Source organism: Cornus florida, unplaced genomic scaffold, assembly GCF_030987335.1.
Source record: "Cornus florida cultivar Cherokee Brave unplaced genomic scaffold, ASM3098733v1 CherokeeBrave_3.0.0_Hap2_Chr11, whole genome shotgun sequence".
In the NCBI taxonomy this organism is placed as follows: domain Eukaryota; kingdom Viridiplantae; phylum Streptophyta; class Magnoliopsida; order Cornales; family Cornaceae; genus Cornus; species Cornus florida.
Window position 1 is genome coordinate 128,932,371 of NW_026775581.1, and position 17,272 is coordinate 128,949,642.

General features: G+C 35.9%; 2 protein-coding genes across 2 annotated transcripts; one reads left to right on the forward strand and one right to left on the reverse strand.

Annotated features, from left to right (window-relative positions):
• The first annotated feature begins 71 nt into the window (after positions 1-71).
• Positions 72-4,793, forward strand: LOC132283194 (serine/arginine-rich splicing factor SR45a). Its single transcript, XM_059785120.1, has 7 exons — positions 72-142; positions 272-291; positions 2,553-2,675; positions 2,794-2,893; positions 3,392-3,541; positions 4,106-4,175; positions 4,279-4,793. Exons 1-7 carry the CDS (start codon positions 140-142, stop codon positions 4,500-4,502), a joined length of 690 nt encoding a protein of 229 aa, XP_059641103.1. The 5' UTR covers positions 72-139; the 3' UTR covers positions 4,503-4,793.
• An 890-nt stretch (positions 4,794-5,683) lies between these two features.
• LOC132282119 (ammonium transporter 2 member 3-like) lies at positions 5,684-8,156 on the reverse strand. The gene is made up of 2 exons (XM_059783741.1): positions 7,542-8,156; positions 5,684-6,499 (listed from the first exon to the last, which is right to left on the reverse strand). The coding sequence occupies exons 1-2, from the start codon at positions 8,148-8,150 to the stop codon at positions 5,684-5,686; spliced, it is 1,425 nt and encodes a 474-aa protein (XP_059639724.1). The 5' UTR covers positions 8,151-8,156.
• Positions 8,157-17,272: the final 9,116 nt, after the last annotated feature.

Here is a 17,272-nt window from a genome sequence, read left to right on the forward strand (position 1 = left end):
AAGAACGTGAAATCGGATTTCCCATTATACCCTTTAGGTCGTGACAAGAATATAAGCCCCACCACACCCACCGAAACGCTCAATTTGCAAAGCCTTTATTCCTCTGCTCGCGTCTAGGGTTCTTCGTGTTTGCGAAACAATGGTAAGCTCTCTCTTTCATTTTTCATATATCTATGTATAAATAAATGTATATGTTTCACTGCGATTTCTTTGCGCAATGTGTTTTAGATCTAGAAATCATTTTGTTCTAATGCGTTATCATTCTTCGCAGGCTGATTCCCCTCGCAAAAGGTAAACCCTAATAATTTATGTGCGCATATTTGCATTTATTTTATACAATTTGTTAGGGGTTTCAATTGTTATACTATATGATATTTTCCCTCTTGGATTGAAATCTTTAGATTCGCTTTGTTATTCTCATCCGAATAGTAATAAAAAAAAACCCTAACCGTCCCAATGGATGGCGCATAAGGGTTTGAGCTGGTCTTATTTGTTCATTCAGGGATTGGAGTTGTTAATAATTGCGTGATTGGAGGGATTAGGAGAAGAAATTCTCTACCGTCTCACCTGTTTTTGTTATTAAAAAAAATTAGAATCGAGTTTTTATTTGGAAATTTTAATTGATCTTATTTTGAATAGGGTTGAACTTTGGATGTAGTATAACATTAGAACTCAAGGATACAGACACGAATGCTTTGCTTGTAGACTGACAAAGTTGTCAGATAGACAAAATAGGAGGGTGAGGACTGACTTTTGAAATACATGTGGTGAATCTTGGACAACAGTGGTTAAAAAATTGCTTAATGGGGATGTGGTAATTAGAACAAGAAATTAACTTTGGGAGGCTGGAGTAATTTTTTGACGTTCTTAGACATATCCAAGAAACATTTAAATTGTATTTAGTGATATATAATAATCATTAAGCCTTCATCATACTAATTAGAAGAATGATTGGAGTCATCAGTCATCATTATAACAAAAAGAAAGGAGCTTGTAATGGCAAATACTGCTTGTTAATCTTGTTGTTTAACTTAATCCTTGTTAATTTTCTTATCTTGGTTCCTTTCATATGAAAATTGAAATTTTTGGTGTTGAAGTGGTCGGGTGCAACGAACGTGATACATGGGCTGATTGTTTTCACAAAAATATCCCTACGAATGCAACAAACATCTTTAATTTCACATTTTTAAAATCAATTGTAAAGGGTAAAATGGGCTGTGTAATGATATTTTAGTCCAAACAATTAGCTCATGTGTCACGTGTGTTGCACCTGACCACTTTTAACACCAAAAATTTCAATTGGAATTGGGTGGGAATCATGCTTGCTTAGAATGAAAAAGTTCAAATTTGGAAATTTTCACTTTTTTTTTTGGTGTAAATTGAGGGTGTTTGGTGCCACAAAAAATTGTAGAGGGGGTATTTTGCAAACTTTTTGATAGCACAGAGGTAATCGGGGTTTAGTGCAATTTGACCTAAAAAAAATATTAGTATGAATTTTTATTTTGTATTCTCATAGAGAGACATAATAGGAGGTGAGGATTGGGTGTTGAAATACATATATGGTGAATCTTGGACAGTGGTGGTTAAAAAATGCTTATTGGGGATGTGGTAATTGTGAAATTAACTTTGGGAGGCGGGAGTAATTTTTTGATGTATCGATCATGACCGAGATATGTTGCAGAAACATATAAATTGCAGTGATATACAATAATCAGTGAGTCATCATTATACTAGTTAAAAGAATGATTCAATCATCTGTCGTCATTATAAGAAAATAAGAAAAGAAAGGAGCTTGTAGAGACAAATACTGATTAATTTAATCTCCTTGTTAGCTAAATCCTTGTGAATTTTCATGTTGCGGTTCCTTGTAGGAGGGATGGAAGGCTGGAAAGAAGGAAAATTAGGAGTGATGGAAAAGTGTCTCTAGAGAAATGAAACTATTTTAGCACTATGCCTTTCATATCAAGAAATTTTCCTTTTTTCTCGCATGAAAAGCGAAAATGTGCAAAAGTATGTGGATCCCTCACCTACCTTTCGTCCCACATTATGGAAGGAAAGTTTTTGGTGGCTGTGGAGGGAAAGGTCTCAGTCTTTTCTTCTCCACAATAAAAAGCACATCGATCTCTCCACATTTGCCTCTTCTATTTCCTTCCACTCTTCTCATTCCCAATGGTCCATCAGTTCTAGAGGGTAGGAGTTAGAATTGATGGAATGCATTGTGAGGATATCTTTAATGTGAAGTGACTCTAAAGAGATTTTGAGAGGTCTTCCATAAGATCTATCTTGAGAAGTTAATATAGTGAAATAATATAGTGAGCTTTTACTGAAAGAAACAAATAGCAGTGAAATTGAAAAGAAAGATTTATGTCCTAGGTTTTGGTTCAGCAGATGCTGGAAATTACAATTATGTAGGGTACTTTTCTTTTTTAAAGTATAAACATTTTTTTATGGTTTGCCTACGGCATTTGTTGATTCTTTGTGGTTGAATAATTTTATCAACACTGTTGGACTCTTAATTCTGTTTTTGTTTTTTACCTTCCATTATATATCAGGTATTCACTGTCTCCATCCCCTTATAGAGAACAATCCCGATCCAGATCTAGATCCAGATCCAGATCCTGGTCAAAACCCAGGGGAAGGTCGCGCTCTAGATCAAGGTCCAGAAGCCGTGGCAGGTTTGTTGTTTATTTTTTTTTTTTAACTATAGCAGGATGATAACAGTGACTCTTCCATATTGCTTCATGGATAATGTGGTTTGGATTCTTTTGTCAAATCCTTTGATTGATGTGGCAGGCCTGAGGTTATTAATCCTGGGAATACACTATATGTGACTGGCCTATCTACAAGGGTTACTGAAAGAGATCTTCAAGATCACTTCTCCAGGGAGGGAAAGGTAGGATGATCTATTATCATGCGTTAATGTGGGATTTGCTGGAAATTGCACAGTATTGTGTATCTTTGCTCTTTGCATTACAGACGTAGTATTATATGATTGCAACGATGTGGGTTCTAATCGTTGTCATCATTGAAATAATAATAGTTTGGGATGAGTGAAGCACATATAATCACTTCCTATAAAAGATAATGGATAGATTTCTCCAGGGAGGGAAAGGTAAGATTATCTATAGTCTTGCGTTAATGGGGGCTTTTGTGTAAATTACAAAGCATAGTATATCTTTGCTGTTGCATTAGACACATATTATATGATTAACGACTTCTTATAAAAGATATGGATAGTCCTCATTCATTTTTTTACCCCAAATGCTAATAATATTGGGCAGTTATAGAATGCGTCTTCACCAAATTTTCTATAACTGTTTTTGATCTTCTTTTGGTGTTAAAAATAGGTATAATTGATTGCCGCGCATAATGCTGCTTCTTTTTCTTATAGGTAGCTTCATGTTTTCTGGTTGTGGAGCCTCGTACGCGCATCTCTCGTGGTTTTGCTTTTGTTACGATGGACAATGTTGATGATGCAAATCGTTGTGTTAAACATCTCAATCAGTCTGTTCTAGAAGGCCGATACATAACAGTGGAGAAGGTAAGTGATTGTGCCTTCGGTGATATAGAATAACTATTTTGGTTGGTTATCTTTCTTCTTGACTTGGAGGTTTCTGGTTATATTCAGAAGATATTGTGTCAGCTATGTTGGCAGCAATCAAAGATGAGTTCATCCATGTCAACACTTAAGTGAAACAGCTTGATCAATGGCCAGCTAAAACAGCTTATCACATGCATCTGATCAACTAAACATAGCAACTATATTGCCCAACAACTATACAACCTCAGCAAATACTTTCAACTCTCAACTAATCAACGGACATTACCAACAACAATCTAATCAAGCATTTATGGTACCTCATACCTAGCATTCATTAAATGGATACTAGTCATATGTATGCCTCAATATGTTGTACTTTTTTCTCATAGCCACTTGTTTCATTGTTATTGAGGTTTGCTCACACAAAGTTTCCATAATATCTAGAATTTGTAGTAGTGTTGTCTCATGGGATATATGCCATTCATAAATTGTATCTGCTACTTTTTGAAGCTGAATAATATATTCAGAATTGGTAGAATTTGAGTCTTTTAATTTATTTTTCAGTCCCGGAGGAAACGCCCGAGGACTCCCACACCTGGTCACTATCTTGGGCTGAAAAGCACTAGGGACCATGGTAAGTTTGCACATGATTGTTTCCTTTGTATGGGTTGTTTTGTTTATACTTCATTGGCATTTTGCAATTTAATTAATTGTATATTATTTTGATTTGGCGAAAGGTTATCGCGGTGACCGTGGTGACCGTGGTAGATATCGTGGAGGTTATGGCCGTGAAGATTATGGGTACCGCAGGTCTCCTAGGCGTTCACCTTATCGGGGTAGTCGTGATTACTCTCCCAGGCGTTCCCCTTATGGTGGGAGATCAAGAAGGGACCGGTCAAGGTCACTTCCATATTCTCCTTATGGTAGTCCAGAGAGGAGCTATGCTCATCGTTCTAGGTAAGGCTCTGTTTAAGTGGGATGTAGACAATATGTGAAGTTCTGTTTAGGTAATATGATGATCTTTGGTTTGGACTAGACATTATTGAGTGGTGTCATCTTGTTTACGGTAAGACACTTGTGTAGGCTGTCCATCCTGTTAAATGTAATGTGTGCTGCACGTTATGTTTTGCAGTTGCTTACGAACAAAGAATTATTGGTTTGAGTGGATTGGCTTTTTTATATTTTGTAGTTGGTGTGAGACTCCCATCTGACTGAACCTTATTCAATTACATATCTATTTATTGTTGCTACAGTTCCATTCTTCTACTGCTGAACCTTTAGGAATTGAACCTAAAGGTTCCAGTTTCCACCGTCTGGGTTGATGGTTCAAAGCCGAACTGTCGTAGCAATTCTGAAGCTTTACTGTTTCTGCATGCAAGTAGAAGATAGAAATACTGCATCTATAATGAACTTGCAAACTGATATGCTTGTCTTGTGGACACACAAGTTTACTGGTGTGCGCGTCTTGTGGACACGAGTTTACTGGTGTGCGCCACAAGTTTGATGTGCCCTTGCAACTTTAGTCAAGTTATACGTGGTTGAATTTGTTGGCTGTTTCTCTAAATCAATTTTTCAGCATACACAATGTATCATTTTCTTTCATTTCAATTATAAATCCTCTTATGCGAATCTCCATGGAATATTGTGAAATGAAAAAAGGAGGAAATTTTAGACCTTTTTTCAAAAGAAATTTCTTCAAGTAGCTCATGTCTTGTTTGTTCTGATACAGAAGCCACTGCCACTTTATTGAAATCCTATAAACACGTCTAATGTTTGGAGTTGTATATGATTTGAAGATTAGAAGTAGGAACAGTACTTGTCGGTTGAACCAAAACAATCTTGACATATCCTTCTTGTTTTCACGTAATTTTGTCATTAACACGCATTCCAACAGATCTGTTGAAAACAAATTAGAGCCATAACGCAGCTCTGCTCTTCACCATCACCACCGTTTGCATTCCGGTAGCAAAAGGGTTTGTACCCGAATGCGTGCTCATGTACCCGAATACCTGCTCAACCTTGGATCCGACACACATCCGAAATAAATACCTGCAAACAGAGAGTTTAATGGAAAATAGCGTAGCGTTGTATTTACTCGCAATAAAACTTATTGCTAAGCTATGTTAACAATGCCAAACACATTCAGTGAAGGCTGCAGAAGGAACGGAGTTTTGGGGTGCTGAGGGTGCTAAAACGTAAGAGAGGATGATGCCTCTCTCCATCTCCCCATAATGCATAGGCTTCCTCGCCGTGGACTGCATCATCGCCGATCTTAAGATCATCTTCGTTCATCCTGAGGTCAACTATGCGGTTGATAAAAATGCAGATAAAGCTCGTCACTATAACATTCCATGCAGTGATAAAAACAGCTCCCAAGAGCTGTTTTTTCATTTGGTTGAGACCGCGTGGGATGTCATTGTGGATTAGGCCGTAAAAAAGCCCTGGACCATACTTCTCTGAGCCGTAAAACAACGTCAGTAGCTTGGGTTTGGCAAAGATGCCGGAAAGCATTCCCCCCAAAAAGCCAGCAACGGCGTGGGTATGGAAGACACCCAACGTGTCGTCGACCTTCTGGAAGAATGCTGATCTCCTGTGCAGAACCATCATGGTGTACCAAGGTATGGTGCCAGAAGCTATTCCCATTAAGATTGCAGCCCATGGCTCCACCACCCCTGCACCGGGTGTAATGCAGACGAGTCCGGTGATCATTCCTTGTACAGCGCCAATGACAGAGCTTCTCTTGTAGAAGATCATGTCCATAGAAAGCCAGACCAAGAGGCTTGTGGCAGTGCAGAGATGGGTGTTGAGAATGGCTAGTGATGTGATTAAGCCGGCTGAATATGGAGATCCACCGTTGAAGCCTGTCCAACCCAGCCACAGAAACCCTGCACCTGCCAACATGTGAATTATGTTGTTTGGAGGGAACTTCAGCCTATCCTCTGAAAGCCTCGGTCCCACCTACTCATATATAAGAAAACATCGTCACATCTCTCTCAATCTGATTAGGTTAAATTCAAGTTAAACTGGATTCAAGTATGGGACAAGATTTGGGATTTCATGCCCTACAACATGGATATTGTACAGTAATCTACAACGCACAACAATGTACAACATCCATACTATACAACAGAGGACCCTGATAGATCAAACATAGTTCAAAGTCTAAACTGAAGTGGTGCATCAGAATCAAATCAATTCTAACCTAAGTTTATATATACACATGGGATTAATATAAGCTTTAATTTATATACTTTTACACTTTCAAACTACATGGAATTTCCACATTTTATTCATATTTTAATATCTTGAAAATTGAGGTGCAGAGGTTGCACAAGTAATCCAAGCCTATCCTGAACTAAACCCGAGTTTAAAGATCCGAATGTGATTTGGATTCAAGTTGGATTGACCTTTGAGTAGAAGGTTTTATTTATAAAAAATTATACTTAGGCGAAACCTTTGTACCTGCACGATGTTAAGTGCTTGGATTCAGTCTGAGTCCCACCACATGGATTCCGAGGATGCTAAGTTATAAGTTTATATAGTTTACATGCTCTTTGTCCCAAAATGAATGTATGTCTTTTTTTTTTTTTTTTTTTTAGAGAATTGTGACTCTCTCAAATTGAAGAGTTACAATTTTTCAAAAGAGATACTCTTTTTTGTTTTTAATGGAGAGTATATATTTTATTGGGTCGTAAATTTCACATGAATTATGCTACTACTACCATAGACGTTCATGGTGGGATCTAGATAGCGGGTCCAACCACTGTGCTCAACCACAAGAAAAATTATTCATTTTAAATGTAGCAATTGAACCTAAATTATACGCACCATTTAAGTTCAGAACTCACCTAATTAGATTACTAAGAAAAGTATATCCAAAGTTCAACCCGTTAAGTTGTCAGAGGCTGGTATTATTTTTTTTTCCCCTCTAAGTTAATCAACAATTTAAATGGTGGTGATTTAAGACTTACAAAAGGATTAGGTGAACGTATCAAATTACCCAATAAGCAGCGGTGAAACCAGCCACCCCAGAAGAAAGATGAATCACATAACCACCGGAGAAGTCAATGATTCCAAGTTCTTCAAGAAATCCAGAGCCCCAGATCGTGTAGGCCCCAACGGTGTACGATAAGGTCAGCCACAGGGGAACAAACAGTATCCAAGCATAAAAATTCATCCTCCCAAGCACTGAACCACCCAGCAATATCACAGTTATTGCTGCAAATGCGAATTGGTAAAACACAAAGTTGGCCTGTGGCATGTAATACTCATGTTCTCCCAGCATAAGTTGGCCCAGCAGAAATTTCTGGGTCAGGGCATCATCGGGCTTGCCCAATATTGGAGCAAGCTTGGACCCGAACGACATTTGGTGGGCCCAAAGGACCCAGCATATCAGGACCGCCGCAAAGGCGTAGAGGGCCATGAAGGCCGAATTGACGGCCCATTTCTTCTTCACCATGCTACCGTAAAGAATCACAAGCCCAGGAACACTCTGCAGGCCCACCATAGTCGCCGCCGTCAATTCCCATGCATTGTCTGCTTTGTTCAGCCATGGAGGTGATGATTCGTCCGGCAGGAGTCCCGGCGGCAAGGCGGGATTCAGATTCATCTCTAGGGAGAGAAAGAAAGAAAGAAAGAGAGAGAGAGAGGAAGTTTTTAAGAAAACTTAGTGGGCTTTGCAATATAATGAGGAACAATGGTTTGGAGTTTAGTAAGGTTAAGCATTGAAATAATCTACCAATAGTTTGGCTGCTATATATCTATAGCAGCTGGACTACTTATTTTAAAAAGATTCATATGAGAATCCGGAAATGTTTAGTTGTACATTTGGATGGTATATGTTATAATATCATATATGCACTCTCCATCTTTGATTCTTTGGCCAAAAATTGTACATTTTTTTATGTTGCACAATGTCTGTTCCAACCTTTTAGATAAGACCTTATTCCAAACACACGTCCCCAAATTTATTTATTTATTTATTATTATTATTATTTCTTTGGAGAGCCAGTTTCCAGAGAGGAAACAGCACACCAAAAATAGGCCTAAAGAAAGCGTGGAAAATAGTTCGCTTTGTACTCCTCAAACATCTTGGCGTAATTCCCACCTTTTAAGAATAATTATATTTTGACTATTAATTAGTGATTTAGTTGGCAAAGTCCCAATTTTTTTTAGTAAATGTGCTCATGTTCGAGTCTTAAAAAAAAAAAAAAAAAAAAATTTGATATCCAAGAAAAATGAGAAGTAATTCGAGAGTCCAGACTCTTTTATGTGAATGGAAGATGATGATGCCATGATAGATTTACCCTTTCATACAAACGTAGTAAGATGTGATTTTGTAAAATTATTTTTAATTATTTTATGGTAAATGTGTTATTGAGCTTTACCTAGAGGTTTGGTCAACTGTGCGACGGAGAATTTAGAAGCTGAAGAGGATGTAAAACTTATTTGGCTATATGACAAATGGCTTCAAATTTGACATGTATAAATTCTTACGCCTATTTGGATACTTTTAACTCATATATACCTTTTCTTTAAAAAAAAAAAAAAAAAAAAAAAAAAAAAAGATCAATTTTTTTTTTACTAGTCATAACACACCTTCTTAATATAAAATTTTGAGTTCTCAATGAAATTGATTTTAATCTTATCAAAAATACTGTTAGCTATTTTATTCATAAAGTAACATTTCTACTGGACCTCCAAACGCCAACAGACTAAAAAATAGCTCTTGGATTATCGTGGGACGGAAAATTTAGAAGCTGACGAGGACGCAAGAGAGTAAAACTTATTTGGCATGGAGTACTTTGTCAAATAATTTATACATGACGAATGGCTTCAAATTTGTTATATATAAATTCTTACAGCTATTTGGATCCTTTTAACTCATATATACCTTTTCTGTTTTTGAAAAAAAAAAATCAACTACTACTAGTCATAACACACCTTCTTAATTTAAAATTTTGAGTTCTCAATGAAATTGATTTAAATCTTATCAAAAATAATATTAGCTGTTTTATTAATAAAGTCAACACTTTTATTATAACTCAGACACCAAGAGACTAAAAGTAGTTTGGTTAAGACTTAAGATATCAAATTTTTTTTTTTTCCTCAAACCTATCAAGAGATCAAAGTCGAGAAGTGAATATCAACATAAGCCCACTTTAGAACTCCACTCCATGACATTTATTTACAAAAATCATGATATATCACAAGTCAATGTATCTTTACAAGCAGCAACAATCAATAATCATAACACATAAAAGAATAAATAAATGAAAAATATAAAATATACTCACACGCTCATGCATGTATATGCGTGTATAAATGCAACGCTACCAAATATTTATTATGATTTTCAAAACACGGCATTATTTTTAAGAGTAAATATCAAAAAATTCCCCTCGACCTACTCAATTGCAAAAACACCCCTTATAAATATTTTTAGCAAAAAATTCCCCTCAAGTATCATGAGGGGTCATTTTAACTATGATACCCCCGAATTTTCACGTGTAGGCTGGCCAGGTCCACACCTGAAAACACGGGAATATCAAAACAATTTAGTATTTAAACGAACACAGAATACAAGAAAAATAAAAAGAATGAATAAATCGCTGAACGAAGTTCTATTAATAAAATAAAACCTCCTTAACAAAAATAAATTCCATGAATTTAAAATTCTAAAATACAACTCGAGAATCCTATAAGTCAAGGACCCCTAAACCATAAACTATTAATTCACCAGATATCTAACAATAAATAACAATACTAAAAAGTAAACAAGATGAGTAGATGAATGACAATCTCTCAGTTGCGGATCCTCAACCTCGAGACTGGAACTTCTAATAACCTGAAAAATAAATCGTGGGTTAGACTCACGAGCAAGTTCTCTCTACCAAGCCTCTGAAAACCAATAAATAAAACATCTCTAATCAAAATCATTCTAAGTAAAGTTTTAACCTTTAATATAAGATGATACATATATAATATATAAAGAACATGTTCATTCATATATTTCTTGAAATCCAAGATCATAAATAATGATAAGATTACCTCCATATTTAAACTAACCATCAAGTACATTCCACTTTTAAGAAAAAACTCTTTTAAACCTAAATTTCATATTTAAACAGTTATTTAATCATTTAAATAATAAATAATAATCCAAGAAATATTTTCCTTTAATCCAAATCCCAATATCCACCAATGTATAATTTTATTTATAAAGATTATGTAGCAAAGATCTATACTTTGGCAACTCCTCCATGCCTTCGCTAATATTATTTTATTAATATTATAAAATAATATATTATCTTTTAAACATTAGTTTATTCTAATATAAGAATAATTATCACTTTCAACTTATAAACACAATATCCATAGATGTATATTTAATCATCTGACTTACCTAACAATTTATTTATAATTTGACAACTCATCCATACCTCCACAAATATTTATTTATGTTTTGGCAAATCAACCATGCCCCTAGAAGTATGTTTATTTATACTATAACAACTCAACCATGCCTCCACAAGTAATTTATTTATACTTTGGTAAATCAACCATGCCTGTTAAATGACAATCTGTTTATGTCTTGGTAATTCATTCATGCCTCCAAAAGTATGTTTTTATCCATACTATTAATTAACAATTCATCCATGCTTCCTATGTATCTATTTTATTCATACAATTAATAAGACAATTTATTTATACTTTTAGCAACTCATCCATGCCTCCAATTTAACCATGTACCAAACTTTACAATTAACTATGAAATGAATCATACATTGTAATACCCCTAGTTTTCAAAAGGACAAAATGGGAATTTAATTTTGCATTTTGGTTTTTATTTTATTTTTTATTTGATTATATAACTTAGGTGTTTAAATTGATTGTTTTATATGGGAACTTTATTTTATGTGTATTTGCTAGGTTGCTTGATTATAAGTTGTGTGTATTTAATTTAAATTGCATAATTATTATTTATGTGTTTAATTTAATTATTGAATTGAAATTGTTTTAATTTAAATTATCTGATAGTTTGTGGTTTTAACTGTAATTGTTTTATTTGTGAGTTAATTTAATTATTTGATTAATTTATGGTTTAAATGGATTATTTTGTTTTTGGTTTTATATAGAGTGTAAATTTAGGGTTTTCTTTTGTGAGTTTTAGCCGTCCTATGTTAGGATTGGAAATAGGGTTTGGGTGTTATAGATGGCTATATATATGTGTGTTCTTTTACGTCTGTTAGAAAAAAAAAAAAAAAAAAAAAATCCTATTCACGAAATAGTATTTTTAGAAGAAAACAGAGAGAGTTTCGGAATATAATCTGGGAGGCTAAAGGAGGAAGACCGGAGGAAGAACAGAGGGGTTGCTTATGGATGGAACGGTGAGTAGAGCAGAGGGAAACAGACTTGGAGAATCCTGAAACTTAAACTTAGAGACGACGCTTAAGGTTTCAGACCGAAATCTCAAGGCAAGTTTCAGTCTATCTCTTTCCTGTAAACTTGTGTTCTGTACATTCTAAATAGACTCCAGGACATTAATTAAACATTAAAAATGGACGTGTTATGCATAATTTAATCACACTGTAATCCGTTGTTTGCCTTTGTTTAAACTGTAACCGGTTTGGTCTTAAAACTGTTCCGAGTGTGTTACGTTTTTGTTAATCAATTCATAAGGGTTTTAAAGAGTTTCTAGGACTATTTGGATTTAAAGTAGACCCTAAGAAGTTTAAAAACAATTCGGACAGAGACTTGAAATTTTGCCGGTTTTAAATAACTGAAATCGGTTCACGCATAAACTATTTTGGTTATGTATTGAACTTCTATAATTTAATTCCTAATGGAATGTGAGGAGTTTTTAGGACTGTTTAGATTTAAATTAGACCCTAAGGATGTTAAAAGTGTTGGGACAGGGACTGGAAGCTTCGCCGGAAGCGCAGAAAGCAACCGGACGAAGTAGAGAAGACGCATGGAGTAGAGACGGCTCTCAGGGGGAGAGAGCCGGCTCCCTAAGTGAGGGAGCTGGCTCCCATTAAAGTAGAGCCAGCTCTCCATGAGGGAGAGCCGGCTCTGGAAGATAAAGAGCCGGCTCCCATGGGGGGGAGCCGGTTCCCTTGAACAGATACCCTTCGGGGGTATTTTCGGTATTTATTTTGACCTTGGGGCCTTAAACAGAGTTTCTGGAAAATAAAGGGGGTTCTAAATACTTAAAAATTTACCTATTGGAACCTTTAAACAGTTGGTTTATGCTAGGGTTTAATTCTAAGGGGCATCATGAACATAAACATTATTAATGTGTATGTTGTCCGGAAGGAAAGGAAGGGAGACGGAAAGGCCAGTTATTTTTGCAAATTCAATGAACTGATATAACGGATATTGTTGGGATTTTATAGCAATGATATCTAGGATATATATGAGTCTCAAGAGGGTTGGTTGGGTTGTGGTTGTGGTTGACATGTAATTTTAAATATATATAGTTGCATGCTGTAAGGAGTGGAGGAAGTTCTAACTACTGGGTTGTTTTCACCAATTAAATGGGCTAGTATATTGTACCACTGGGGACTTATATGAGGTACAGTTTGACTTCTCTGTGTTATACTATATCAAGCATAGGTTTTAAGTTGGAAGATTAAAAGGACGTCATATGATGCAAACATAAATTTTTATGCCGTCAGAGGGTTAAGGAGGTTTGCATTACTAGTCTTTGTTTTAATGATTTAAATGAACTAGTATGAGGGTATGGTTTGGGTTGAATGGTATATTGTGCTCAGTTCATAAGTCTGATAATCATTATACCCTGCTATGGTTGTTAATTGATGAACTGATTTAGTTTCTGTTTTGTCAATTGGATGGATGTGGATAATTTAAATTGTTTAACAGTACTATAACAATTTAACAGGAGTTTTATGATTATAATCATATACTGGATGCATAATAGGATCTTAATAATACCTGTTTTCTATTATGCTGGTTTATGGATATACTTGATGTTCTAATGAATGTGCATCACTAGTGGATCATTTGCATTATATGTACCGGTATGGTACGGTGACATCTCAGGGATGGATTAGATCAAAAAGCTAAGTCCTACCCCTTCATACATACGGAATGGATTAACTAAAACAGTTAAATCCTACATGGATGCATGTCCTGTCAACTAAAATAGTTGAACGACATAATGGATGTTTGTTTTATCTTTCTGCATTAGGAAGGAATTTATATATATATTTATGGTACCGTGATACGAGCTTGAGTCTCCTGATCACGGTTAGGGTGCGTATATTGCAAAGGTTGAGTAGTTAGATATAGCTAATGTTCCCTGGTAGGTTTAGGTACTTGGCCGTTGAAAAGCGTGTTTTATATGTCACATTCTACCCAGGCTGAACTATGTTATAGGCTAATGAGCATCATATAGTGTGTGTATATATATATATATATATATATATATATATATATATATATATATATAGACTATTGTAGATATTGTCGGGTTATCAAGGATGTATCTGCGTATCGGGTTTATGTACGGATTGTAATAGATTGGAACTTGCATGTGGGCCTGACCCACTTTTATTTTTCAGGTATTCGCCAGTACCAGGCTTAGAGTTTGATCGTGTTGATGCAGATACAGACACTCACTCTTCTGGTGACATAGGAGTTCCTTTCTATTTTGGTTTTGGATTTTAATTCTGTAAATTTATTTAAAGTTTTGGAATTAGGGGTCCACTAGGTGGATTCCCGAGTTGTACGGATTTAAATTATATTAATTTATTATTTAAGGTTCGAGGATTTTCATTTTAGTTTTCTTTTAGCGCATTATTATCTTATTCTTAATTCAGTTTTATTCTTACTTGTTTACATATTAATTGTTTGATATCTCTCGGATCTGTGCTCGGACTTGATCACCCGTAGTTCTAGAATCGAGAGGTATCACAGTTGGTATCAGAGCACTCCAGGTTCTAGTGTCCTTAGGAGTGTCTTTCGTTAGAAGTCTTCCGCGTTGCGTCTCTTAAAAACTTTGAGCCATATTAGGATTCGTTGTACTCTTTTACGGTTTGTTAGGAGGAGCAGCTGATGCCAATTATATTCCATAATTATGGAATGGTTGACACTAGAAGGAGGATGGGGTCCGTAGCGATAGCGATTCAGACCCAAAGGAGTAAAGGAGTACGTTATCGAGTTCTCTATCAAAAGCAGAACTTGGGATTGAAGGTTTAGTTTCGGTTGGCGCTACCTTTAGACGTATAAGCCAAGGAAGAATTTAGGAGTGTGTTTTTGGTCACCATATAAAGGGACCAACACGATTTCAGTTGTTCTTATAAAGGAGACAACCGATGAAAGGAGTCCAAAGAGGATTCTAGTGGAGGAGATTTCAACATACCCAAGAAAGAGGGTATTGAATCTTGGAAATCAAGGATCACACGAGAGTGATCTTGTTCGCTAATAGTATTGTGAACGATACTTATAGAGTTGGTGTGGATCGACCTACATATAGTTAGACTTTCGTTTTACCTTTAAAAAAGGTAGATAAAAGAGAACTCCTCGGGAGCTTAGGATCGGATGGAGTTCTTCTTAGAACGAAGCAATGATTTGATGTCATATTTCGGGAAGTATGGGAAGTAAGTTGTGACGTTCTAAATTGCCTTATAAAGCTATATTAGACGGTTTACATTCCGCGTATAAGGAGGATGAAGGTTAAGCCTTTGTAATTTGCTGAGGCAAATGGATTTAGTTTTGAGCTATGGTTGGAGCTTATGTTTTGAGGTTGGTTGATTACCTCTGAAACTGGAAAAGGAGATTGTGAACCAATCAGGCACAGTTGATTTCTAAAAGAGATTTTCTTTGCAAGGAGGAACGATGTTTTACATAGATTTTCTTGTGTTTTATTGTGTGTGCATTATGTGTTTCCTTTTTGTTAAATGTTCAGGAGGGGGAATGTGGTTTAGTTGGGGACACGCGTATGTGATCAACCAACTATCATTTTGGAGGAATAACGATAACTATGCTAGGATTCTGAGCATGTGGACATAGGATTTGGTAGATATACTTTATTCTAGCTAATCTATTGAACCTGGACATGCGTAATTATGGTATGTTTTCAAGAAGGGATAAATAAACCCCGCAGTATGAGTCAAATAATCTAAATTCATTTGATATATTTTAACGCAATGATGAATTATCGGGGGTACTGACTTGCTGAACATCTTCTTGAAAATTTCAAGAGTTGTTCCCAGTCAGCAGGAGGATTTAGTAATGGTTTAAGTACTTATAGGAATGACACAGATTGAGGATAGTAGACGGACTAACTATTCATCAGTTGATTCTTAATCAAGAATCTGATTCATGAGGGGGTGTCATTAGGAGGAGGTGCTGGAGTTGCATATCAAGGAGAAGGCAGAGTCACTCATTTGCATAAATAATATGGAAATTTTTTTTAGGTTACCGTTCGCAACGCGTAGTTGTTGCTCGAAAATTGTTGACTATTTGGAGGATAAAAAGATTTCTATATGCGGTTGCAGTTAGACGGGATGTCTAATAGACACTTACTTATGTTAGAAAAGTAAGATGTCAAAGACTTGAAGATGAGACTTGAACATCTGATATCTGTCTCAAAGTCTGATATCTGGTAAATAATCTAGATGGATCGTCAGAGATCATTAGATCCTTACGGCCACTTCTTATGCTAGAGCGGGACGGACAGAGTAGTTTCCACGGATCTAGATGAGAGATTTCTGATTATACACAAGGGTCAGGATTATGGTTGGGATATCGTTGACTGATAAAATTAAATCAGTTTCACTTTGTTTATTTTGGAACTGGTAAGGTATCAGTTCCTACGAATAGCACGGATCACGAGACGGCTTAGATGGATCGATGTGGTGATTCACATTTTGCATTAAGCTTCATCTGTTGAAAGTAACAGGGAGGAGAATGATCTTATTAACTAATATGGTAATTGAACCTTCGGTGGTTATTGCGCAATCCGTTGTGGTTTAGTATGTGAAAATAATACCATTTGCTTTTACCAGGGAAATAGAAGTGGTCAACTTTGAATATTTGAGTTGACCCCACAGGAGGTAGTATCTTACTCAGTTGAGTTTAGGGTACTGAAGGAGGATGACAGGTTGGTCTTAATAATGTTCGAAAAGTGGGAATGATTGAAATGTAAAATTAATAAAATTTTACGATACAATCAAATGGTGAGGAGTTGTAGCACGACATACAAGGTTCGTTTTAGTGAGCCTGTACGGATCGAGACATGTATATCGCTGTCTCCAAGGGTATCACCTATTCACAACGGTGGATAATTGATACTTGGATATTATTGGAGGTTGTAGCCACTTTTTATATCATCATGGAAGTAAAACTACACAGGAGTGGATGGTTGGTAGAAAGTACCGACATTGGGTGGAAGTTTACATCTCTCTGGATTAAAAGTCGTGGATATGCAAGTTCGAGGGTGGACATCACTGTTAGTGGTGTTTGTTTTGGCGTGTTGTGTCAATTCTACATAGCACTGATAACGGAGTTATAGTATGTGGTTATCTCTTATAGGAGGTAAACACTGCTATGTCAACAGAGTTTTTGAAGATGTGGGAGTAACAACTGTGCTTCGCATCTCTAGACGGGACATTTGGTCGAAATATAATATTTGATCATGGCAAATATGCTTAGGATATACCTCCTAAGTGGGCATGGGTAATTAAAAGCATTATGTAGCTTTTC

What these genes read in the sequence shown, in the direction of transcription:
- LOC132283194 (XM_059785120.1), top strand. An exon ending in GCTGATTCCCCTCGCAAAAG is followed by an intron (nt 292 to 2,552) that starts GTAAACCCTAAT and finishes ATTATATATCAG; the next exon opens with GTATTCACTGTCTCCATCCC. An exon ending in AGGTCCAGAAGCCGTGGCAG is followed by an intron (nt 2,676 to 2,793) that starts GTTTGTTGTTTA and finishes TTGATGTGGCAG; the next exon opens with GCCTGAGGTTATTAATCCTG.
- LOC132282119 (XM_059783741.1), bottom strand. Translation starts at nt 8,150, where the DNA reads ATGAATCTGAATCCCGCCTTGCCGCCGGGACTCCTGCCGGACGAATCA. An exon ending in GTTTCACCGCTGCTTATTGG is followed by an intron (nt 6,500 to 7,541) that starts GTAATTTGATAC and finishes ATATATGAGTAG; the next exon opens with GTGGGACCGAGGCTTTCAGA.